This window comes from Cryptomeria japonica, chromosome 3 (assembly GCF_030272615.1).
Source record: "Cryptomeria japonica chromosome 3, Sugi_1.0, whole genome shotgun sequence".
In the NCBI taxonomy this organism is placed as follows: domain Eukaryota; kingdom Viridiplantae; phylum Streptophyta; class Pinopsida; order Cupressales; family Cupressaceae; genus Cryptomeria; species Cryptomeria japonica.
The window spans coordinates 368,360,761-368,386,705 of NC_081407.1; the positions used below are offsets into that span (position 1 = coordinate 368,360,761).

Below are 25,945 nucleotides of genomic sequence, written 5' to 3' on the forward strand. Positions count from 1 at the left end.
ATGAGAGTTCCACTATAGAATTTATGAGTAAAACTAATTAACCTTTGTTTTCTTTTGGTTGAAAGATTTTCTATCAAACCCATAAAATATTTGCTTTATGATAAGGAGACATGAGTCCTAGATTAGAATTGAGGGCAGAAGATTAAGAAGTATATATTCCACTAAAATTGTATGGTACATGATTTTAGCCTCATTCTTTTTGATGTCACAACATGCATTCATCCTTGATAAATATTTAAAATCATTCAACATCACCAACTTGTCAAGAATCTATAGAAATCAACACATGTTTCAAAAATAATGGTGAACAAAATTATGGGCACTCTCTCCCATAAAAGTTAAAAAGAGTGGGGACCACTTGTAAGTAATGTTGCAGAAAGTAAACTGAATGAATCTATGGCAAGTGAACACGTAAATTAACTTTCTCTGTCTGGACCCATTGGCAAAACAAGTTTGTGAAAATAGAATCGATTTTCAAGAGCAGCCTAGAGAGAAGGACGACAACAGGCTGAAGATAAATCTATATCCACTCACTCTCTGTTACATCAAAACAAATACGATAATTAAATGCAAAATAATTTCTGGTTCGCTTGAGATAGATAGTATAGTAGAAAATGCAGCGGTCTATAGAATTTCTAGACAAAAGTTGCAGAAAACTTTTAGTTCCATAGATTCTCAAAAGAGGGTACACCATGTAGTAGAAGCTCAAACTTTTCCTTGAGAAAATTTTGGGCTTTCACCATTTGAAAAATTGCAGGCGCAATGTCTTTCTCTAGGCCTTGCTCTTCAGCGGAGCCCTCAGCTAGTTTCGATGTCGACAAAATGTTTGACGTTTTCCTGAGCTTTCGGGGCCCCGACACCCGCCAAATGTTCGCGAGATCACTGTACGCTGCTCTTTGTCGAGAACGAATTCTGACATTCTTAGACCAAGAAATCTTAGAAAAGGGCGACCATATCCCTACAGGTTTGAGTCGAGGGATCACAGAAAGTAGGATCTGCATTCCTATTTTCTCGATAAGATTTGCCGAGTCGAAATGGTGCTTGAGGGAAGTATCGCTGATGGTTAAATCTGGGGTTAAAATCTGTCCCGTGTTTTATCGCGTTTCGCCTGTGGATCTTCACTGTCCGGATGGAAGTAAATATGCACAGGACCTCAAGAGCCATGAAAGAGAGCCGATCCTTGAATACAAGGAGGCATTAGATACCGTTGCTAATATACCTGGTTGGTGCTCCAGTGATTATTCCGGGTATTCCTCCACCTCAGTGTGTTTTTTCTTTTTTCATTTTATAGTTCCCATATATTATGTATGTCATTAATATTAGTTCACACTTTTTCAGTGACAACGATTTGATTCAAGATGTTGTGATCGAAATTCGAAAAATCTTACATTCAAACAGTCCCCTGGATGTTTTGGATGTTCCAGAATGTTTTGGTTTGGACAGATCCGTGGAGCATGTCAAGAGATTGCTAAAGGCAGCTCATCCTCAGCAGAAGAAGGTTAAATTGGGTATATGTGGCATGAGTGGTATAGGTAAAACTACTCTGGGCAAGGTTGTTTGCAAAGAACTGTTCTCAAAATTTGAAGTGTTTTCTTTTGTTCTTAGTGTGGGACAAAGATGTCAAGAGGCGGATGGGCTTGTAAAGCTGCAGACCCAGATGCTCAAAGATGTGTCATACTTCAGAGGTGAAGTGGGTCATGTTGATCAGGGAAAGGGTCTGTTACAAGAATGTCTCAGGGGTAAGAGAGTTCTCCTCCTCCTCGATGACATTCAAAGTCCTGAACAGCTTGATGCTCTTGGAGGTAATTGCAGTGACTTTGGGGCAGGCAGCCGTGTCATCATTACATCGCAGGATAAACAAATTCTGAAGGTGGCTAAAGTTGATGAAGTGTACAAGGTAAGGAGTCTTCCTTCCCAACATGCCTTGCGGTTGTTTAAGTTCCACGCATTTCCCGATTCCTACCGTCCAGATCAAGAACTGGAAACACTATGTAATGATATTGTTGCCGCCTGTGGAGGCCTTCCTCTTGCCCTTCAAATCTTTGCGAAACTCCTGGTTGGTAAAGAGGATAGAAATTTATGGAAGGAAATGGTAGGAAAGTTAAGGTCCGAGCCTAATATGCAAAAGAAACTTAAAGTCTCCTATGATGCTCTTGATCCCAATGAAAAGGAAATGTTTCAAGATATTGCTTGTTTTTTGACATGGAAGAAGAAAGAAATAGCTATGATCTTTTGGGCAGAGCCAATTCGAAGTCCTCATGCATGTCTTAGAAGTCTTTTCCAAAAGTCCTTCGTAGACTTTGGCCCTAGCAACGAATTGATGATGCATCGGTGCCTCCGAGATTTGGGAAGAAGTATAGCTAAAGAGACCCCTGAACGCAGAAGACTATTCGACGAGGAAGATGTGACCGATGTTTTATGCCGGCTCGGGGTACGGAATTCTCTCTGAACCTTATTATGTATTTAAGTGTTTCATTGGATGATTTCATATTGTAGTCTTAGATAGTAGTTAGAATAGGGAACTGAAGAATATTTGTGCATTCCACTGAAATCACAGGAAAAAGCCAAGCATGTGCGTTATCTTTCGAACAAGCCCAAGAAGCCCACGACACTGAAGGCAGAAATGCTCCAGTCACTGTACAACTTGCGGCTGCTTTGGCTTACAGATGTTGCCATAGAAGGACACTTTCCTGAGGAATCTTCCTTGGAGGACTTGAGTTGGCTAAGATTGAGAAGATATTCATCAAATCGGCTACCACGAGGAATGAACTTGCAGAACCTTGTCATTCTGGAAGTGACCAACAGCCAGATCACCCATCTGTGGGATGAAACAGAAGAAAATCCAACCGTAAGTAGTATCAAATAGCCAATATTTTTCCTTTAAGTTCTGTAATCAAACAGAACTTGGAGTTGGTATCAGATTTCTTGTAACTTGTGGATGTCATGATATTTGAACAGATGAGACCTGGGAAACTGAAAGTGCTTGTTTTGAGTGGATGCGCATCCTTGGTGAGCCTGCCTGATACCATGGGAAGCTGGACTAGCTTAGTTTCTCTTGACATGGAGGGATGCTCTGTTTTTTCTTTGCCTCAAGATTTTGGGGGGCTTCTAAATCTGCAGGAGCTGAATCTCTCATGCTGTCAGCATCTATCTAAACTTCCCACTAGCTTTGGGAATTTGAGTCGGTTGCAAAAACTAGAAATTCGCCACAATTCTAAGCTTACTGAGCTACCCGAAGGCTTTGGTGGCCTGAAAAGTCTAGCTTTTCTCGAAATGGAAGGATGCTCTGTTTCTTCTTTGCCTCAAGATATTGGCAATCTTTGCGAATCTGGAGGAGCTGAATCTCTCATGCTGTGAACATCTTTCCAAACTTCCAGCTAGTTTTGGGAACTTGACTCGGCTAGAAAGACTAGAAATTCACCACAGTTCTAGGCTTACTGAGCTACCCAACAGCTTTGGGGCCTGAAAACTTTGACTTATCTGGATGTGAGCTATTGTCGGCTGTTTGATAATGGAATGCCAGCCGCAATATCCGAATTGTCTTCACTAAAAGTCTTACATCTAGAGGGTAATGGAATCCACCATCTCCCTGGCGGCTTTGAAAATTTAAGGCAACTTGAGGAGCTGCATCTGGACGACTGCAGTGAGCTCTCCGTACTGTCGGCGCTCCCGTCATCACTGAAAATTCTTTCCGCCAGCAACTGTATGAGTTTGCACACATTCTCCTGCCTTCCGGGATTGCCAAGCCTGCTGACCTTAGACCTTAGTAATTCCTGCAAGCTCACCCACTTCCGTGGCCTCCATTCATTACAGAAATTAACCACGCTTAATCTGGTGGGCTGCAACAATATCTCAGATTGTGATACCCTCGTAAGCTCCTTGTCTGGTCTTACAGCCCTTGAGTCCATTTATTTTGGAGGGTCCCGCGTCTCATCAGCTCAATTGAATAGATTATATGATGCTTTCAAGGTAAGATTTTCTAGCACACCAGAACTAACAGGGATCAAACTGAACTAACAGTGGTTTTGGATTTGGTTTATATATTGCATTCTAGATTTTAATGTGTTTAGGTGTTTCAATTAGTAGGCGATCTTTATGAGGGTTAAACAGCACATAAGTTTTGAGGTGTGGAGATTGTATTAGTATGATATCATATAAACAATCTAAATATGTAAAAGCTTAAAATGTGCGTTTAAATCAAAGGCATAGATTCTAATGAAAAAAACTTCAAAATTTTGAATGAATCACAAATCAAAACTTAAGAATATGTCCATCTTATACTTCTAAAACCCAAAGATTAATGGAGACTTACACGTGGGCTTTTGTAATTTTATCAGGTTTGCCCTTTCAGCGAAAATTGTTTCATTGATAATCCAGACACTACTGCAAATTGGCTGCATGGGGAGGCAGTTGGAAAGTATGACTATGAGTATGAAAACAATTGTACAGATGACTGCGTAGATGAGAATAAAAAGTATTGTGCAGGATATATTGCCTGTTTACTCTCCTCAGGTCAGGTCCATAAGGACTGTGAGGCAAACCCACTTATTTATAGGTTGAGTTACACGATTCATAGGGATGAGAATTCACGTCAATGTCCAGTGAAGCATCAAAGCTCAACTACAGTTGTTGGGGACTTTTTGGAAGTTCGTCTTGTACGAGCAAATGAAAGTTCAGACTTTCCTTGGTTGAAGAGAGGTAATAAACTGAAGGTGAATGCAATGTCTGATTATGAGAATTGGAAGGCCTCTTATAAATATTTAATGCATAACACCTGTTCTGCTTCTGCAAACTCCGAAGAAGACAAGATTCCCAAAATGATCACTTTTGTTATGTAAAACGAATGACATTGACAGGACTCCATTAAAAAAGGTACAGGTAAAATATCATCTGCATTGCCATACAATTGCTTATTCCATTTTACCGGGGTGCACGACTGAAGTGACTGTATATTTCTGAACTTTGTTTATGTATATACTGAGTTTAAATGAGCTCATGTTTTTTGTTTTTGTTTTAATTTGATCTCATGAATGATTGTATGCCAACCTTTTAAAAGGTAAAATATCATCTAAAGAAAGTAGAAGATTATGTTATTAACTTTTATGATAGTGAATATTGAGCCGTTGTAAAATTTGTCAATCGCAAGGGTGTGAATCTCAATGTAATCTTAATAAAGATGTATTGCTTCATATCATATACTGTTAAAAGATGTATTGCTTCATATCATATACTGTTAAAAGATGTATTGCTTCATATCATATACTGTTATTTTTTCTGGTTGAATGTTGAAATTTTGAAGGGAAATCACGTTCTTTTGAAGTACTTATGGCTGAGGTGAAATTTCCATTAAATATTCAATTAAAAAAAATTATGTATCAAAAGTACAAAGTATTTCACAATATTTGGACCCTCCTACTACTATCAACTAGCAATTGCACCTTAGTGTGCAATGGGTATGCCGAAAAGGTTTAAAAGATAAATTTCGAAAAAAAGGATCTATTTTTGCATATAATTATGTGACACATGAGGTCAACTGATACATAATTTAGCAAATGTTGTTGTCTATACATCAAAGGTTTGGAACTAAGATCCAAACACAACTAAAACAAAACCTTTGAATTAGGATGATAATCAAGCTCCATTGGCAACAAGATCATGCAATGTTTGCAATAAGGAGAGAGGGAGAGGGAGAGATATACATATAAAGAGGGATAGATAAAGGGGGAAATAATGACATACATAGAGAGCGAGGGGAGAGAAAGAGAGCAAGGCAGATAGGGGATAGAGATGGAGATGGAGAAGGTGAGGGATATGGAGAGAGAGAGAGAGAGAGAGAGAGAGAGAGAGAGAGAGAGAGAGAGAGAGAGAGAGAGAGAGAGAGAGAGAGAGAGAGAGAGAGAGAGAGAAGGTGAGAGAGAGAGAGAGAGAGAGAGAGAGAGAGAGAGAGAGAGAGAGGATAAAGATAATTCAAGAGAAATAAAAAGATGGAGTGATTAGGAGAGAGATACACATGAATATATTGAGATAGGGATATAGATGGAGAGGGAGAGGAGGAGGGGGAGAGAGGGGGAGAGGAAGAGGAAGAGATAAATAGAGAGAGTAGAAAAGGATAGAGGTATTTATTTAATTAAGTCGTGTTTCTCATATGATTGGAGGGAAGGATAGAGAGTATTATATATTTATGATGGAGGAGAAATGTATTTAGGTGATAATAGTTTGCATCAAATTGTTTGTTATAGGAAGGTGCAATTGTTTTTTAATCTTGAATAGTGAGAATGTCTCATGGAACATGAATAATACAATCAAGCTACAGACTAACCAATGACAACTAAATGCATTTTGTAGATGATTGAGATAGCTTGAATCTTCTTGTATGATTAGAAATGCCTATCAACTATAGATCCTAAAAATCCTAGATATAATAAATTAAATAAAAATAATCGTACAATTTTTTTATTAACAATTATTCATCACTAATAATACAAAGGAATAAACTTAATTACATGATTGATCCTTCTTTCCTCAAACTATCATGTTGAATTCAAAGTTAAAATATGATAATATTTATTATTTTCAATATTACTTTACTTGTTTCATTTGAACTTAGTAAAATTATAACATAACATAATAAATATAATATAATTATATACATTATATTATCTTATAAACAAATATAGCAAGAGATGGAGTGAATTAGAGACTGATAAATAAGCAATTTTTAAAATAATGTAAAACGGCCAGCGGAGACAAACAAGTGGCAGATAACAACGAAAAACAATGAAAGTCAAGGGAAAAGCGATCAATGGACATATATTGTCCGATCGTCTTGCATTAGCTTTTATTCATTTTCATCCGTAGATTTCAAAAAGTTAGATTGTGCATCTCTTATAGAATACACCTTCGGCATAAATATCGCTACAAGTTTGTAGAAATATCAAATTACTACAATCTTTGTTTTATTCTTTGTTATGTTTAATGAATGTTTCAATATTGAGTTTAAGTTACAATGTGGTATTTGTTTTAGGATACTTAATTTGTTACTAAAATTGTCATTATAAATGGATTCTAGCCAACGCAAACTTAATCTATATCAAAATTTTGTTACGGAATGTTATAACAACTCTACTTTGGAGAAAACTTTAAATTTTTTATTCTGTAAAAGTTGCAAGGATGTTTTGTGAAATTTTCAAAAAGATTATGTGGTCATTAATGCTTCTCACTAGTGGTAATCTACCTAGCATATCATCTAGAAAATGTTATATTAATGCACTTTTTGACAAGAAGATTGGTTTGTAACAACTTTCTTTCATCTGCATTATTGTGTATCTTGGGAACCAGAACCTTTTAATTCTTCAAGCTTTCTAGAAACTTGATATCATGTAAATTAAACAAATCCCAGCACTATTCTATATAGATTTACCTCATATTTGGATAGATAAATGTTTATATTCTTTGTTATTTTTTCACTTATTTGATTTTTTTATCTTTCAATGGAGTTAGAGTATGTTTCTCTCCTCCTTTCCAAGTAAAATGTATTTATTCTATCTAACATTATGAGTAGTCTTTCTATCATACTATCATGATCACTAACAAATATCCATAGAAAAAAAAGTCACACAAAACTTTGTTATAATGTGATCCAATCTTAAATCTGACCAATCATTATTCACTTACCAACATCTTGGACCGTTCCCCTATGTAACCATGAGATAATTTATGGGCTTTGACACTTTATTATTTTTAGCTTAAACTTACCTATTGTGTGTGTGAAAAGTGGATCGTATCTGTATCTGGAATACACAATACTTCAATTAAGTCATTAGATGCATGGTTAGTAAATCAATCAACAATGAACAATAAACCATCACAAAGCGACCAATTGCCTTCTAGTAGATGCAAGTTTAGTCTTGCTCTCAAATTTTTATATGCAATACCAGTTACTAGACAACACCTAAACGAAGGAATTCTTCTATATGAGTACGCAATTGAACTAAATGAATGCAAGATTAAGATAGATAAATGCAAGATATGCAAGATTAATGAATATTAGGCTAACATGATTAAGCTAAATGATTTAACAAATATGCAATAACTAATATGCAAATATTCTCAATAACAAATATTAATGAACCTAGAGAAAAAACAACATAATAACAATATATTCTCCAGGATCCTTGATTAGGAGATGAGAGCCTGAATTTATAGAAAATTCAGAAAGAAACCGACGATCGAGATCAAATGATGATGAGATATCAATATTTTCCAAGAAGAAGCACAATCTAGGTGAATTGATGTGATTGGCTGCTTTTCTCAGTTTTAAAGGAAATTGAACTAATATTAGGATAAAATCAGAAAAAACTGACCTATTCTCTATTTTATTCAATTTTGAGATTTAATTGTTTTAATTGCTTTTTTGAGATTTTTTCAATTTTTAATTTGATTTTCAAGATTATCTCCATTTGATTTCTTTTCTCAAATTTTAATTCTTTTTTTCCACTTAATTCATGTTTTTGATGATTTAATGGCAAATTGATTTATTTAATTAAATATACTATGATATTTAATAAAATAAATAGGATAATTGTTTTTAAAAATGATTTACTTGAAATGATCAATTAATTAAATATATTTAATTAATTCAAAGTGATTTATTTGGCATATGACATTGATGATTTAAGAAAATAATTGTGTGCTCAAGATTAATTTTAATTGCCTTTGGTTAGGACCTTGGTGATGAAATCAAGATTAGAGGCCCATGGTTTAGATCACCATTTTTAGGGTATTACATTTGCCCCTCTTTGAATTAATGTGCAAGCAGTGCATTGGTTCAATGAATAGTTGATGTCAAATAGAAATCAGTTCTGAACTTGATGGATCACAAATCGATGAAGAGCAAGATATTCAGCTTGATTTGAAGTGATGAAACTGAACAGAGTTGATTAAAGCGATACTGATCCTGAACTTGATTAAACTAGGCCGATAAAAAGTGAGATACCGTCCTTGAACTTGATTGATCAAGAAACATGCATCGATCTAGAACTTGATTGAATTAGGTTGAGCGAGAGATGCAACCAATTCTGAACTTGATTGTACATAGGTCACACACATAGAGCTAGGTGGTTAGATGAGCAATTCAAATTGTGTAAGGAAACTTCCCCCCTTGGCACTATTGTATCTATCATTGATTTTGCTAAGAACTATACACTAAATCCGCAAAATGAAGTACAATCTATGTATTACCACTCTACACAAGTTACAATTTTTGTACACATAGCATTCATGCATGCACATGATAGCACTGAGGAGGACAGAAAGGTTATAAGAGAATATCGTGTTTATATCAGCGATGATCATACTCATTCCTCAGAGTTTGTGCAAGGATTCTTTACAGTCTTCTATGATAGTTTAAGGGAAAGAGATATAAGATACAACCAACACTTAATATGGTAGGACAATTGCACTGCACAATTCAAGAATGAAAGGATGTTCTACTGGTTGACGAGGATGCATGTGACAAGTGGTGTGCAACATTTTTTGAATTTCATTGAGGCAGGGAATGGAAAGGGAGAGCATGATGGTGCGGGAGCATGTGTGAAAAGAGCTCTTACCAGAGACGAATTGAAGTACGAAGGTGGTTCAATGTTAATAGATACAGAAACAATTATGCAATGGTGTAACTCTACGATGGGACCAGGTAATGCAGGTAAGTCTATGGTTTCTAGATATTTTTGGTTATACGTGAATCTAACATTGAAAACTATGTAGATTGTTGTACACTTACCAGATCAAGTGACATGCATTCATTTAGAAGTTCAAATGCAATATCACTAGTTATTTATACTAGATAGATTGCATTCTTTTTCTCTTTGTGTATGCATTTTGTGTGGGATCAATGTGAATCAAAAGAGTGGGTTGACCAATGGTCTTGTAGGCCTTTGCAAACCCTAGATACATATCAACTTCCTAGAGCACTACAAATGAACCAGATTGAAGCATCAGTGGATTTTGACCATGTATCAGACATAGTTGAACCAGGTAAAGGGTTGCAATTTGCTACAATTTTAAGCTTAATTTATTAGTATTAACTTATGTTGATTTTTGGTATTAACTTATATCCTAAACTATTAAATGCAGGTCATGTATATGCAATTATTGCAGATGAGAATAACAAAGAAGGGACATATTACTTTTTGTGTTGTTGTATTGAGGCCAAAAAAAATTTGACTTCTACAGTGGTTGATGGAGAGGGTATTGAGTACCCAATAGGATCCGTTGTTATGATAGGGACATGGCTTAGAAGGTATCGTTGTTGTGTGGAGTTGTATTGAGACCTCTTAAACTTATTTATTTAGCAGTTGTTGTATTTATTTTGGCATTAACTTATCCTTCCATAAAATGCAGGTACCCTATCAAAAAGTCTAATGCCTGGTTGTTGGAGGACTTTGAGACACATGGACATATTCTTCATTACTCAAACCTTCTTGTTGCAACAAATATTCATTTGATTAAATATCGTGGTAGACTTCTTAACAAGGATTTGTGGAAAGTTCATGAATTTGACCATGAGGCAATACTTGGGGCACTAAGGGTTAGAGCTAATCCAGAAGGTTCACTTGATTGATTTTGGGTCATCTAGAAGAATAATTCTACAATATGGTAGAATAATTTTGACAATTTTCTATATATCTTTTGCGAAACATTGTAAATCCGCTTTTTTGGATGTGCTCTACATGCATATGAGTTGTAATGTGCATATGAGCTGTAATGTGCATATTTATGCCAAATTTTGTATATAAAAATATCAATGAGTTGTAATGTGCATATCTAGATGCTAAATTTTGTATAAACAAACAACAATGAGTTGTAATATGCATATCTAGATGCTAAATTTTGTATAAACAAACAACAATGAGTTGTAATATGCATATCTAGATGCTAATTTTTGTATAAAAAAACAACGAGTTATAATTTGCATATTTAGGTGCAAAATTTTATAAATATAAATAGTAATGAGCTTGATCGTTTATATTAGATGCCAAATTTTATATATGAAATTATCCATGGGGCTGATTTGCAAGTTTTGAGAGCCCAAATTCGTACCATTTGATTATAAATATATTTGTAATAAACGTGTATCATTTGATTATAAATTTGTACTATTTGATTATAAATAACTTTGTCTGATTCTGACATATGTTAAATAACTTGCAAATGGGTATTTGAATATGCAATTTTTTTTCCAAGTGTTTTGGGAAAGTTTTGAGTTATTGTTGAATTACCCGATTTGAAGGGCTGATTTGCAAAATTTGAGAGCCCAAATGTGTACCATTTGGTTATTTCAAGTGTACTATATAGACGAGATGACAGGTGCGTTTACTATAAGATGAGTGCATTGAGACAAGGTGTGAAAGGGTGAGAAACCTCGTATTGGATGATTGGAGTTTTATTGGTGAGAAACCTGACCATCCGGATGTGCTTGCGTAGATGGTTTGTTCCCACAACGAGCAGAACGAAAGATGCACTATTTTTTTACCTCTCATTGATGGTTTTTGATAGTTTTTGATGCGACAGAAAAAATATCACCACAAGAAAATGGAATTGAGTTGTCTGAAACCGAGAGAGGCTTTTTAAGGAAGCAACAACATGACCCCATAGGTTCAAATGGATCGTCCATAAGTGCCATGGTCTATGAGTTACGCAACGTCAAAGTTTGACCATTTTTTCAACTTTGAGCGCTAAAGGGAAAACATCGCTAGGAGGTGGCTTGAAACGATCAGAAGTCTTGGGGAGCGAGACAAGGAAACACCAAGAGTAAAACTGACCACCCGGATGCACTCGCACTGACGGTTCATTCCCACAATGAATAGAACGAAAGATGCACTATTTTGCCACCTCTCACTGACGATTTTTAATGGTTTTTGATGTGACAGAAAAAATCTCACCATAAGAAAATGAAATCGATTTGTCTGAAACCGAGAGAGGATTTTTTAGGGAGAGAAAACACAATCCCATAGGTTTAAATGGATCGTCCATAAGTTCCACGTTCTCTGAGTTGCGCGACGTCAAAGTTTGACCTTTTTTCCACTTTGAGCGCTTAAGGGAAAACGTCGCTACGAGGTGGCTCAGAACAATCAGACGTCTTGGGGAGCGAGACAAGGGTACACCTAGCGTAAAATTATCCACCTCGATGTGCTCACACTGACGGTTCATTCCCATGACGAGAAGAACAAAAGATGCACTATTTTGCCACCTCTCACTGACGGTTTTTTATGCGACAGAAAAAAAATCACCACAAGAAAACGGAATGGAGTTGTCTAAAACCGAGAGAGGCTTTTTTAGGCAGCAAAAACACAACCCCATAGGTTCAAATGGATCGTTCATAAGTGCTACGGTCTCCGAATTATGCGACGTCAAAGTTTGACCGTTTGTTCCACTTTGAGCACTCAAGGGAAAAATTCACTACGAGGTGGCGATTTGGATGAATAGGTGTGTCTCTAACCCTAAGGCCAACTTGTTATGGAATAAAATTTAAATGAAAACCTTACCTAAGATGACTCATCCTTTGATAAATTTCAAATCTGATTTGTGCACTCAAATCTTGTCTTAATTGGTTCTTCAAATGATGAACTTCGCTCCATAAGCATGAGTTTATAAAATAATAACTTCACTCCAATCTCTTCATGCACGAACCAGAATCAAAGAAAATTCACTCAATCAAAATACACAATAGCAGCATTGCCTATGTCGATACTTGGGTATACACAATATGATAAATAGATAGTTTAAAAGTATACGCAATATGAGTTACAAGTAATGAACAAATTGGATCACATTTCAAGACATATACACAATGAACAAGTTTGATCACATTTCAATAGCAAATAACTAAGTTTCATATATATCAATGAACAAATTGGATTGAATATCAAGTTTCATATATATCAAAATGAACAATAATCATGTACATATCAAAAAATGGCATAGATGCCAAATCAATAATAGTTACAAAAATGTGGCATGTGTCATGTCTGTCAAAGTCGATATATACATATACAAATGTCGAATATATAAAAAAGTTGGTCCTTCAATGACCACAACTATAACTATATGTCTTTATCCGTATCTATGACTGTGGAAGATCATCAAAATCAAGCCTCTTCGAAGCAGTACGTGGCTCTGTAGGTGGCTGCACAAGGACAATTCAAATGTCGAATTAGATATATTTTCTCAATATAACATCAAAATAACTAAATATTGAACTCTAAATTGCTTGAAGTTGAAATGTTGATTATCTCATCTCTGTCTTCTGCAATTGGGTGAGGCTGAGGATCCATGGGATGTCCTGAAGGGGGTTGTAACTGGTAAAACAACATTAATACATGTTAATAACATATATGTCAAATAACACATAATAACTAAAAATGAATAGAGTAAAAAACTAAAGCATACCGGAACCTCAGATGGATGTGGTGTGGTCGTAGGAGGCAAAGTCACAGATGAATCGGTTATGACCATTTCCTATATCCATGGTAAGTGATCCAAAAGGAGTTAACTAGAGGGTTTCAACTCCATTGGGCACTTAGTGAAAAGGAGTTGATCTAAGACATACATACCTTTTTTCTTGGTCATGTTCGATCTCATAATATAGTGTAGGACTTCTACTAAAATTCAATGGTAGAATAACAGTAGGAAGTTTGGAAGGGGACTGTAATAGGTTAAAGACAATTATACGAGTTAATAACCCAAAGTTGTTGACAAACTAGATAAAACAAATATTTTTAACATATGTAGAACAAATACACACCGAAGCCTCGTATAGTTTTCCTGTAACCTTAGGAGGCCTAGTCGAATCCGATGTAGCTATTATCGTTTCTTGTATGAAAAATGATAACATATGATATAGACATAAAAGGATTTAGTTATTTCAAACAAGCAAGAATGCAATCCAAAGTGAATATGAAGATATCACCTCTTCCCTATGTTGAACCTCATCGACATCAGGTGCATTCATTTATTCTATAAACCCCATATGTTTCTATATATAGAACAAATAAATTAAGTGCATTTATCAATATCTACATATACATGTTTAATCATAATACACTTCAACAAATGAATTTAAATTGTACTGAATTACCTTTTGTCGTTTGGGTGTCTGAGAGAATATATTTTTCTGCCTCGGAGTGCTAGAGGATGGCTTTCTTACATGAGATGTCCTCAAGGCAGGTGGGGTAAACTACCAAAAAAAAATTAACATAAGGGAAAAGAGCATGTATTTAATATATCACTTAAGTCAAAAATATATAAATCTAAATGGTACCGCATAGCTATCTTGGCCAAAGTCAATGGCTGAAAGCGTGATATCATCAAGTTGGGACATCTCAACCACTGATAAGCCCTATAAAACACCAAGTAATGATACATATAATTAACAAAATATATTTTGAAACCAATGTATTATTATATTTTAAAACAATTTACAAATCTTTACCTCTAGTGGCAAAACTACTCATGACCATGGAGTCGACTAAAAAGTATGTGGTGTACTCCCACAACCTACTGCACCCTACAATGCATTTTATTTATACGTCACTTTAAATTGTTCTAAAAATAAAAATTCATTTCTTTTTATAAGATTTAGTCACTTAATTGATAACATGTCATAAACAGAATTAAACACACCCATGTCTAATAAAGAGGGTACAACCTATTGATCAATTCGTCAGTGAGGGCCACATCTTCTGCAGTGGAAGCATGGCATCTACTCCCGCAACATGTACACGAATGAGATGTCAAACCATCCTTGTCCGCGTCAGTTTCTACACCAGAACATACACCCTGGTAGGTGGGGCACATATGCTGAATGGGTTGGCTCGTGCCAAATGATGCATGAGGTGACGTTGATGAAGGAGGCGTCGCTGATGAACGAGGTGTTAGTGATAAAGGAGGTGTCGTTGATGAAGGATGTGTTGCAGGTGCTGGTACATCCTCTGCTTTGACCAATTGTGTGCCATGTTGAACAATGTCATTAGTCAATGATGCAGCTGCTTGAAGAATTTGTAATTCCATAGACTCCTTCAAGGATATAGGGAAAATGACATGATCCATGGGTTTAGGAGTTGTATTCCTCCTATTTTGTGGCTCTACCACCCTATGGGCCATAGGTCTATCCTACGCAGAGCCTCTCCCTCTACCCTGAAATTTCCAGATGTCAAAGTAATTCGGCTTCTCACCGAGGATAAACTCACAATACAACTTTCTCAAAAAATATAGAGGCACCTCCCAATTATTACAAGGTGGTTGGTCAAAGACCATATACCACCTATCCCAAAATTCTTCTTTCAGCCTAGCATGAACACACCAATGTATAGGAAACTGAGTTGTATTTAGTTCTAGGTTGTTACTGGTAACAGGATCGGTGAAAAGAGAACATATGTCAACTTTACCTATGCCCTTTTTTTCACTTGATCATATGATAACCCATCCGCATAAAATTTTCGACATCGATCCCTCCATAAACCCCATTTCGTAACCTCCCTAGATACCTCATTTTCCATATTAGCCATTGTTTCTAGTGTTCTAGTGAGGGTTGAGTGTTGCTCAAGCCTAGAGGACCTCAACCTATTCACCAATATAGAAATTTGGGCACTATTTTGTGTAAGGCGATTGATGAGATCCTCTTTTGTGGCATCTACATGATCTAATGGAGGACGTGGAGGGTTTTGGGGTGGCGTTGGTTGTTGAGGAGCAACATTTTGAAGATTTTGAGGGTTTTCTTGTTTCTCATATGCAATGTTTATAGGGTTTACTTGTGTTGCTTGTGCAGGAGGAGGTCTTTGTTGTCTATTTCATTTTTGGGGATTTCTTGAAGAATCTGACATCAAATTAATAAAAACAAAACTTAAATCAATTAAAAAACCCTACTTTAATTAAAATGTAAACAAAAATAATCAAATCAATGAAATCTAACTTGTTCGACGGGGTGCCATTGTTGAAAATTGCTCTCAATATTGGGAAAATCCAAAATAATTGCAAACCTGTGCGGGTTCTATGGTTTTTTGGCTTTCCCTTATTGTTGTTCCAAGGGTTTTGGCGTTGAAAATAGCCAAAACCCATGGCCTACACAAATAAATAATGTTTCTCAAAACCCGTACGGGTTTTGAGAAACTTTTAATTTTTATTTTTAAAAAAAATGTTTCTCAAAACCCATATTTGAGAAAATTTTAATTTTTTATTAAAAAAAAAATGTTCCTCAAAACCCATATTTTTTAAATTGTTTTTGGCTAGGCTTGGTGTTACTAAGCCTAGCACATTTTTTAATTTTCAGAACCCGCACAGGTTATGAAAATTTTGGTTTTTTTTGGCATGTGGTCATTTTTCTATTCACCATCTTGGTGCACTTACCCAGCACCCGAATAGGTTTTGGATGTGTAATTATTCAAATTCATTTTACTTATTATATGTTTCTTCGTTTTGACATAGAAGTCAAGAGTGACATGATCATAGGATTAAAACTTAGATGAAATAGGTAAACAACCAAAGGATCATCATCAACCATTTTTCTTTATGAGTTTTTAAACATGGGTAGCAACTGTAGAGAAATTGTCTAGGAAAATGATCCTTGAAAGGTTTGTGTACACACTATATATTTTACATTAAACCTAGTTAGAAAATAAAACTACATAGGCTTTGATCCCATTTAGAAGTAGTGGCTATAGATAGTGTAGGGATGTAGTGTGTCCCTAGTACACAAGTAGTCAAAGATGGGATTTTATAAAGGTTAAGAGTTATAAAAAATAATAAATTAAAGATAAATCATTGAGTGAGGGGCTTGCGTTAAAAATTTCTAATATAAATGATAAAATAAAATATATTCAAGTTACACTTGAAAGAATCCTGAAAGGATAGCTTGAATCCTTGATGCCATAAGCTAAATTCTAGGGCTAGTTTCAAGATTGAATTTATAATTAATACCTTTGAAGACAACGACCTTGGTGCACTTACAATGGGAAGTGTAGCCTTTAGAGATGTGAATCGAGACCTAGATGGTCTTGATGAGTTATAAGATTCTAGCCAAACCATATATCTCTCCCATGTCTAAATGGAGATAGATGCCTAGGCCAATTGGGTGGATGCCTATCATTAAGAAACAAATTACTAACAAATATATGGTTAGATGTTGTATTTGAAATTAGACTAATTCCCCAATTATTTATGGATAGGAGTTCCTGGTTATAACTATGAATGAAAACTTGCAGGTGGTACTTGATTATAACCTAAAGAAAGGAAAGAAAGAAAAAACTAGTGACATTTTGGGGAAAATTTATTGGGTTATTATAGGTGGTATCAAAGTGAGGTTCAAATGCTAGGTCTTGCGCCTACTACAACATGCACACTTTAAAGGATGGGGATTGCATTTAGTAAATTATTTGAGTGAAGATTTTGAAGTTAAATCTCATTCTATTTTAAAATTTATATTGATTAGGAGAAATTTATGAAATTCATGGGAATATCAAATTGCTAGGATAAAGGTACTCATGCCAACACTAAATAAGGGCAAATAAATGTTAATAACCACCAAAAATTACATTTACATGACATGGGTAGTGCAATAAAAGAGAAACTATTTGGGACAATGACCCTAGAAATGGTTGTGTACCCACTATATAGTTTACATCAAACCTAATTAGAGAACAAAACTACATAGGCATTTATCGCAATTGGAAGTGGTATATGTAAGCAATCTAGGGATGTAGTGCATCTTTAGTACGTAGGCAATCGAGGATGAAGTTTTAGGAAGGTGAAGAGTTATAAAATCATCGAGTGAAGGGTTTGGGTTAAGAATTCCTAATATAAATGATAAGATAAAATATATTAAAGTAATACCTGAAAGGTCCCAAAAAGGACTCCCAAGGCCATAGGCTAAATTCTGAGGTAGGTTTCAAGCTTGAATTTATGATTAATACCTTTAAGGATAATGAGCTTGATGCACTTCCAATGGGTAGTGTAGTTGTTAGGGATGAGAGTCAAGACTTGAATGGTCCCGACGATGAGTCATAATTCTCTGATTATATTTGACAAATCTGAATACCTTTTTACAATAATGCTTGAATAGGTTGGATCATCAAGCTTCTATAGAATATACGGATGGATGGTTACAACATGAACACAATCTTCAGTGCGATGTGTGATCTGCTACGGACTATCAAAGAATGTATGCAACCTGCCACATAATGCACTCGCTCAGCCAAGTGATGAATTCGCTAACCCAAGAGAGAATTCGCTAATCAAGGAGGGATTCACTGATCAAGGTAAGTGATTGCTGATGATAAAAAATACAAAAATTATAACTTATGATTCGCTTGAGGTAGATGCTACTATAGAAAATGCACTAGTCTATGAAATTTCTAGACAAAAATTGCAAAAAAAAATATTTAATTCCATAAATTTTAATCATCAAAAGAGGGTACACCATGTAATATTTTATATTAGTTGTTTTTCTTCATCATATTATTCTCAATCTAAATGTTGGATTGTTTGCACATTATGACAAAAATTAAATATTTTAATATATAATCTTTATAAATTATAATTATTTATGTCTCATGAAATTGGATTTTAACTATCATTATTTATTTTTTGTAAGAAATAATATATTATACATATTTTTGTGTAAAATTACTAATTAAATAATAGACAATGACACTTCTTCTAGGCAATGTTTAGATTTTAGCTTGGAGGATCTTATATTTCAAACTTATAGTGGTGACAAGTTGAGATGTATGATGATCCAACCAGAAAAATGTATATTTTGTCATCAAAATAAAAATTTGAAACATAGTTTTTTGGGACTATGCATGGACCAAAAGAAAATGGAATTTTATTTTTATATATATCCTTACCATTTTTTATCATGCTCTATGATGGAAAGAAGCAATCTTGGGTTTAAATCTCTAGAAGAAGATTATTATTTTACTTAACATTTGGAAAAGTAGATGTATGATTGTCCTTTCAAACCATGAGATTCATCATGAAGGTGAAATACTTTGATGTCATATTTTAGACTATTTTCATGCTCTTAGCTGCAGGAAAGACTTAAAAAACAAATGAAGATCAACAATCACTTGGATAAGATCAAGTTCCAGTTATTACAACTTAATGGATTTGACACTCTATGTTCAAAACAATTCTAGCGAATCCTTAAATTTTGCATCTAATAGTTTTGTTAAGATCTTGAGCTCTCATAGACTTATTTCAACGTTTTGTGTTCTTATAGGCTGCTAGATCCATGCTATTGTATTTACAAATATGGTACAACTTTGCTTAGTTTCAAAATTGCCTGGCTTTTGTAAATTTTGTTACTACCTTTGAGTTGTTAATGTTTTAATTTTGAGACAAGTATGTCTATCAGCTAGGCTAGTTTATTTTTGACAACTAAATAATTCCCTTGTTTTTATGCATCTTATTCTTTTGCTTGATTCAATGACATTTTAAAGATATTTTTTTATATTTTGAAAGTAACAACAATATATTGAAGAATTTGAGAAAGTACAACTTCTGAGATCCCAAGAGCATCTACAAGAAAAATACCTGTCACAAGAGAAGATTGGAGATAGAACACAAAAAAGACTTTGAAGAAAAAGATTATCAGCCAGAAAGGGAATGAAAAAGAAAAGTTACAATACAATCCTTATGACAGGAGAATAGAAACCCTAAAGATGTCCAACCCTAAAGAAACCCTAAAGGGATAAAGAGTATTTAATAATTAGAATAATTATTAAATACCTACAATATTATTAAATGCCTAAGTTTAGCTTAAGCGTAGAGTATAATAGACTAATAATTAAATAAATAATTATTAGCTAATGCAAGATAACTCTAACACACCACCTTAAGATGAACTTAGGGAGTAGCTAGAAAAGTAGATGTAGGAAATCAAAAAGCAACTACAGGAAGAAGGCAAATTTGGGTCCTGGCAACAAGGCCTGATGAGGTACCCAATCACAACCAAATCTCTATGAAATGGAGAAATAGAGAAAACCACATGAGAAAAAACTCTACTCCAAAAATAGATGGGAAAAGCATGCGTAAAAAAATGTGAAGGAAGGAAGGCCTCAATGAGACCCCCCAAGGACAACTTCCTTCACCCCAAGCATAGAGTGCAACTGAAGATAGCGCAGAGATGCAAAAGGTTTAGTGAAGATGTCAGCAACCTGCTCTTCTATAGGAATATACTCCAAGATGAGAAAGCCATCATGAATAAATTGTCTGATGAAGTGCATGTGAAGCTCAATGTGTTTAGACCTCCGATGCTCCACTGGGTTGCAGGAAAGGTGAATGGCACTCTGATTGTCACACCAAAGAATAGTGGGACTATTAGGAGGAAACCCAAACTCAGTCATCAACTGCCAAAGCCATAAAACCTCTTGACTGGCTAACACTGATGCTTAGTACTCAGCCTCTGTAGATGATTATGAAATATAAGACTGCTTCTTGCAAGACCATGCGATAGGACCAGAACCAAGGCAAAAAACAAAGCCAAAAGTAGACTTTCGATCTTGAGCATCACCAGCCCAATCTGAGTCAGTGAAGCCAATAATGTGAGGGGATCCTGAAGTATAGTGAATGCCAAACTGTATAGTGCCCTGAATGTACCGTAAAATATGTTTGGTTGCTTGCCAATGGCTCTCATGAGGATCATGGGAGAACCGAGAGACAATACCAACTGCAAAAGAAAGATTTGGGTGCATATGTGTCAGGTACAACAAATTGCCAACCAACTATTGATATAAGGTAGAATCCACAGAAGGTGTAGAACAAGTGGGAGACAAAACAACACCTGATTGAAATGGTGTGGGTGCAGGCTTGCAAGTAAGCATGTCAAATCTATGAAGCATATCAAGAGAATACTTCTGTTGAAGTATGGAAATCCCATCAGAAGACTGAATTACCTGTAGGCCCAAAAAATAGTGCAAAAGGCCAAGATCTGTCATCTCAAACTGCTCCGTCAAGGCTCTTTGAATATCCTAAATCAAGGAGGATGAGCTACTAGTAATGATAAGATCATTAACATAGAGCACAAGAATAACTATATCATCTCCCTTACATTGAATATATATTGTGGGATCAGAATGACAATTTGTAAAGAGTGTGGAGAGCAAGAAAGAGTCCATCTTCTCATACCAGGCCCGAGGAGCTCGTTTGAGACCATATACTGAACGTTGAAGTCTGCAAACCAAAGAGGAATCATGTACAAAACCCTGAGGCTGCTCCGTATATATCTCTTCACGAAGGTCTCCGTGCAAGAAATCACTCTTCACATCCATCTAAAAAACTGTCCATCCCTGTGAAGTTGCCAGAGAAAGTACAAAGTGAATAGAATTCATCTTGGCAACAAGAGAAAAGGTCTTGGAGTAATCAATACCCTCCACCTAAGAAAACCCCTTCGCAACAAGATGAGCCTTATACTTATTAATAGAACCATCTGCAACATACTTGGTATGATACACCCACTTGCCCCGAACCAACTTTCTTCCCTTTAGAAGAGAACAAAGATACCAGGTATGATTCTTCATCAAAGAAGAATACTCCTCATCCATGGCCCTATCCCACTCCGGGTGACCTGTTGCCTCTAAAAATTTATGAGGATCATTCAAAATGGCATGACTCAAAAGACTAGAACTGGATGTCTATGCACAAGTACGATGAGTGTCAAAAGGATCACCTCCCATAGAACCAACAACATCACATGTAAATCGGGCCCACTTGGGCAAAGGCTGAGCAACGGGTGGTGGTGGTGGTGGTGGTGGTGATGGTGGACCATCATCTGCATCATCCTCAAAGAAGAAAGAATCCTCAAAAGATGAAGAAGGAGGATGAGGCAATTAGGGAGAAGCTAGTGATGGAGAATCCATCTAAGGAAGGCGCTCATCAAACTGGACATCCTACCTAAAAAAGACCTCTCGAGAATCAGGATCAAACAACTTGTACACCTTAACATCCTCATAGTAGCCAACAAAAATGAGTGGTCGACTCTTCCTCTCCATGGCTTTCCTCTGAGCATCTGGAATAAATTCCCAAGCCTCACTACCAAAAACTCAAAATGAAGAAACATCAGGCTTGACATGGGACCAAGCCTCCTCGGGAGTCAACTGGCACAATGCCTTATGAGGCATCAGATTCTGAAGATAAGTGGCACAATTAACTGCCTCAGCCCAAAAAGCAAGCTGCATAGAACGTGACTGAAGCATACAATTGGCCATCTCCCTTAGTGTTATGTTCTTTCTCTTAGCAACACCATTCTGTGAGGGGTGTGAGGAATTGATAACTGATGCTGCAAACCATGCTCTATGCAAAAATCTGTAAAATCCTTATTCACATATTCTCTCCATTATCTATGTGTATCCTCTTTATAGAAAGACTAGACTACTTCTCTAAAAATGTCTTAAAGACTCAAAATGAATCAAAGACATCAGACTTGTACTTAAGAAAGTACACCCATGTACATCTGGAGAAGTCATCAATGAAAGTGAGCACATACTTGGACCCTGAAAAAGATGGAGTCGGAAATGACATAAGATCACTGTGGATCAAATCCAATGGTGCCTTAGCACGGGTGGCTCTGCCTATAGGAAAAGGATCACAATGATGCTTGTCAAGTGCACAACCTTGACATACACCATCAATATAGGATATCTGAGGGAGCCCAATAACAATTTCCTGTGTGCTCATCTAATGTAAGTATATGTAGTTGACATGGTCAAAATGCTCATGCCATAGTTTGCTCACTGAATCTGCATGTGCTACAAGAGAAACACCTAAACCATCTGGACTCTCAAAGCCATCAAATCGATATAACTGAGAATTGGGATCAACATTGCTAGTAGCCACAACCAAATCAAGATCATGGAGCTCTCGAATAACCACATCATGTGGAGAGAACTCAACGTTATTCCAGAGCCAGAATGACAAATTTGATAAACCCTTGCCTCCAGAAAAAAAAATCTTCTGAAAAGAAATCAGGAACAAGTAGCAACAGATGTAGGCTCTAATACCATGAAGAAGTTGAGAAAGTACAACTTCTGAGATTCCAAGAGCATCTGCAAGGAAAATACCTGTCACAAGAGAAGATTGGAGACAGAACACAAAAAAGACTTTGAAGAAAAAGATTATCATTCAGAGAGGGAATGAAAAAGAAAAGTTACAATACAATCCTTATGACAGGAGAATAGAAACCCTAAAGAAACCCTAAAGGGATAAAGAGTATTTAATAATGAGAATAATTATTAAATACCTACAATATTATTAAATGCCTAAGTTTAGCTTAAGCGTAGAGTATAATAGACTAATAATTAAATAAATAATTATTAACTAATACAAGATAACTCTAACATATATTATTAACAACTTCAACTACCACAAATTCCCTTACAATTATCAGTACGGGATCAAGTTTCTCTCAATTAGAGTTAAAAAGGTGAGGACGACTTTTAACTAAAGAAAAAGCTAAATTGGTCCATGGTCGATGCTCATTAAGTTTCTTCTGGGCCCCTTAAAGTAGAGTTTCTTTTTATCAAATTGTACTAAGAAAGTTCAATAACAATTAATGAAAGAAAAATAAATTTTTCAAGGGCGGCCAAGAGAGTAGTACAACAACAGGATACAAATAAACCATATCATACCCACTCTAGCATACATCAATGACATGTATAGAAAGTGATTATTCATCGACCTACATGCTCAAAGATCTCTCACATGTTGAGACAAACTAATTTCTCCCATGTATAGAATCAGTTAAGATTGAACTTTCATATATACAATTATTAATTAAAGTTGTTAGACTATATTTTGTTATGGCATAGGTTTCTTGTTGGTTTACATCTTTAACTGTTTAATAAATTTAACAGATATTTTGTATGCGTGAATTTTTTTAAATTATGTGGCAAAATGTATTTTTGAAAGAGATGAATAAAAAAATTGTCCTCTTTATGTTGTAACATGCGTTATGTTTTGGTTCTCTCCCTTCTTTCATCACAATTCGGAGTTGAAGTGGGTAATGTCAATAAAGAGGTGGGTTTGCTACAAGAGTGTCTCAGGGATAAGAGAGTTCTCCTCCTCATGAAATTCAAAGCCCTGAAATATGTTGCCATTTATTCCATTTATTGACACATGCCCTATAAGTACTAACACTAGCCAAGGATAGGAATTTGTGAGAAATCATCTATAAAATTAGAAGGTTTAATTAATTTTAGATGAAATTGACAATGAAGAGAAAATAAATGTGCTAATGCAGAAAGAAGTGTTTGAGTTGGATTGTTTATTGATAACAAAGGTATACTCACAAGTTTTATAATTTCCATATTTCATGAGCTAAAAGGAATAATAGGCTGGTGCCAAATATATCTATAACTGGAATGCCTTATCCTATTAGGCTTCAAATATCTAGTTATAGATTTTTTGAGAATTAATGGATCTATTCTCATGGACATTGTTGAAAGTCTTACAAAGGCCATCTTTTTCATTGATAATATTTTTATTTTTTAATTTAGTGGAGTGTTTATTTTTCTTACATTAGCAATTGAAGAATATAATTTGAGAATTATCGGGTTCATTTTTATAGACATTTTCTAAATTCTAAAAGAGTATCTTATCTATTGAGAATCCCATTTTTTACTTTAAAGGGAGGCCTTTGGTTTTTTTAACCTAACAATTAAAGAGGGCATTTTGAAAATTAATGGGCATATTGGCATGGGTATTGTTAAAGCTTAAAAGAGCATCTTCTCTATTGATAATATTATCACTTTTGATAGTAGAGGGTCTTTGGCTTTTCTAACCAAACAATTGAAGTGGACATTTATAAACTAAAGGTTGTCACCAACATGCATCTCAAAGGTGAGAATTTAGATAGTAGAATTATGTAATAATTATTACCAATAAAAATATTCAATGAAAGGAAAAAATTGTACACAACACATTTTACGTAGTTGAGTATTTTACAAGCAATTTACTATACTTATTTAATATTTTTCATTCATCATCTATCATTAAATTGATATGTTTAGTAGAGATTGAATTTGAAATCATTTGTAATAATCATAAAAAGTTTGTTTCATACCTAACAATGAAGGAAGAGGGTATAAGATCGTCTCTAATGAATAGAAAAGCAAGTTAAAAGCCTAATAATGGATCTAATAAGAAACACTCTAATGATGATATTTCTTTTGGAATCCCTCTTTTTTTAATTCCAAGAATATTGCTATAAAAATTTGGATTAAATCAAAGAAGCTCTAGTACAAAGATGTTTTATCTTCTAGATTTTTGGAAGACCTCTTGTAATGAATCCATTTCTCATTTTACTAACCAATTTGTATCACTTTTTTTCTTTTGCCATCAAGATGATCTCAAAGCGATATTGGCTATTCTTTAAATGATATCCTATCAATTTATATTTATTTTGATGTAATGAATCTTTGTTTTATTTTATATTTTGTAATGTTCTATTTTTTGTTTATCTAATGTTCCAATTTATACAAATCTATATTAGTATTTAAAAATTATGTTTAAAAATTGTAGTAAATGTGATTTTATAGCAAGTTGTACATCTTTTTTTTGTCTTGTAGATATTTTAATATCTTATTGTCGATATCTCCAAAAAAAATTAATTATATTTTATTTAAAAGAAAATGAATCACTTATTAGAAATCAAACTTTTACATATGATAGGTTATAACATATATTGTTTATTAAATATAAATTCTATTTGATTTGAGATTGGAAGTTGTATACTGGAGTTGTATAGTTTTACAAACTCAAACTATTCAATGTAATGACAAAAAACAAAAAAAAAAAATTATAAACATAATAATTTTAATATATAATATTTATGTCCAATGAATTGGATTGACTTATATCTCATGTTTTAATTACCTCTACTTATTTATTAGTA

At 34.9% G+C, this 25,945-nt stretch overlaps 1 protein-coding gene across 1 annotated transcript; it reads left to right on the forward strand.

Annotated features, from left to right (window-relative positions):
• Window positions 1–477: 477 nt before the first annotated feature.
• On the forward strand, window positions 478–5,015 carry LOC131056724 (disease resistance protein Roq1). The gene is made up of 5 exons (XM_057990982.2): window positions 478–1,247; window positions 1,339–2,431; window positions 2,558–2,848; window positions 2,959–3,969; window positions 4,338–5,015. Exons 1-4 carry the CDS (start codon window positions 763–765, stop codon window positions 3,355–3,357), a joined length of 2,268 nt encoding a protein of 755 aa, XP_057846965.2. The 5' UTR covers window positions 478–762; the 3' UTR covers window positions 3,358–3,969; window positions 4,338–5,015.
• The last annotated feature ends 20,930 nt before the right edge of the window (window positions 5,016–25,945 follow it).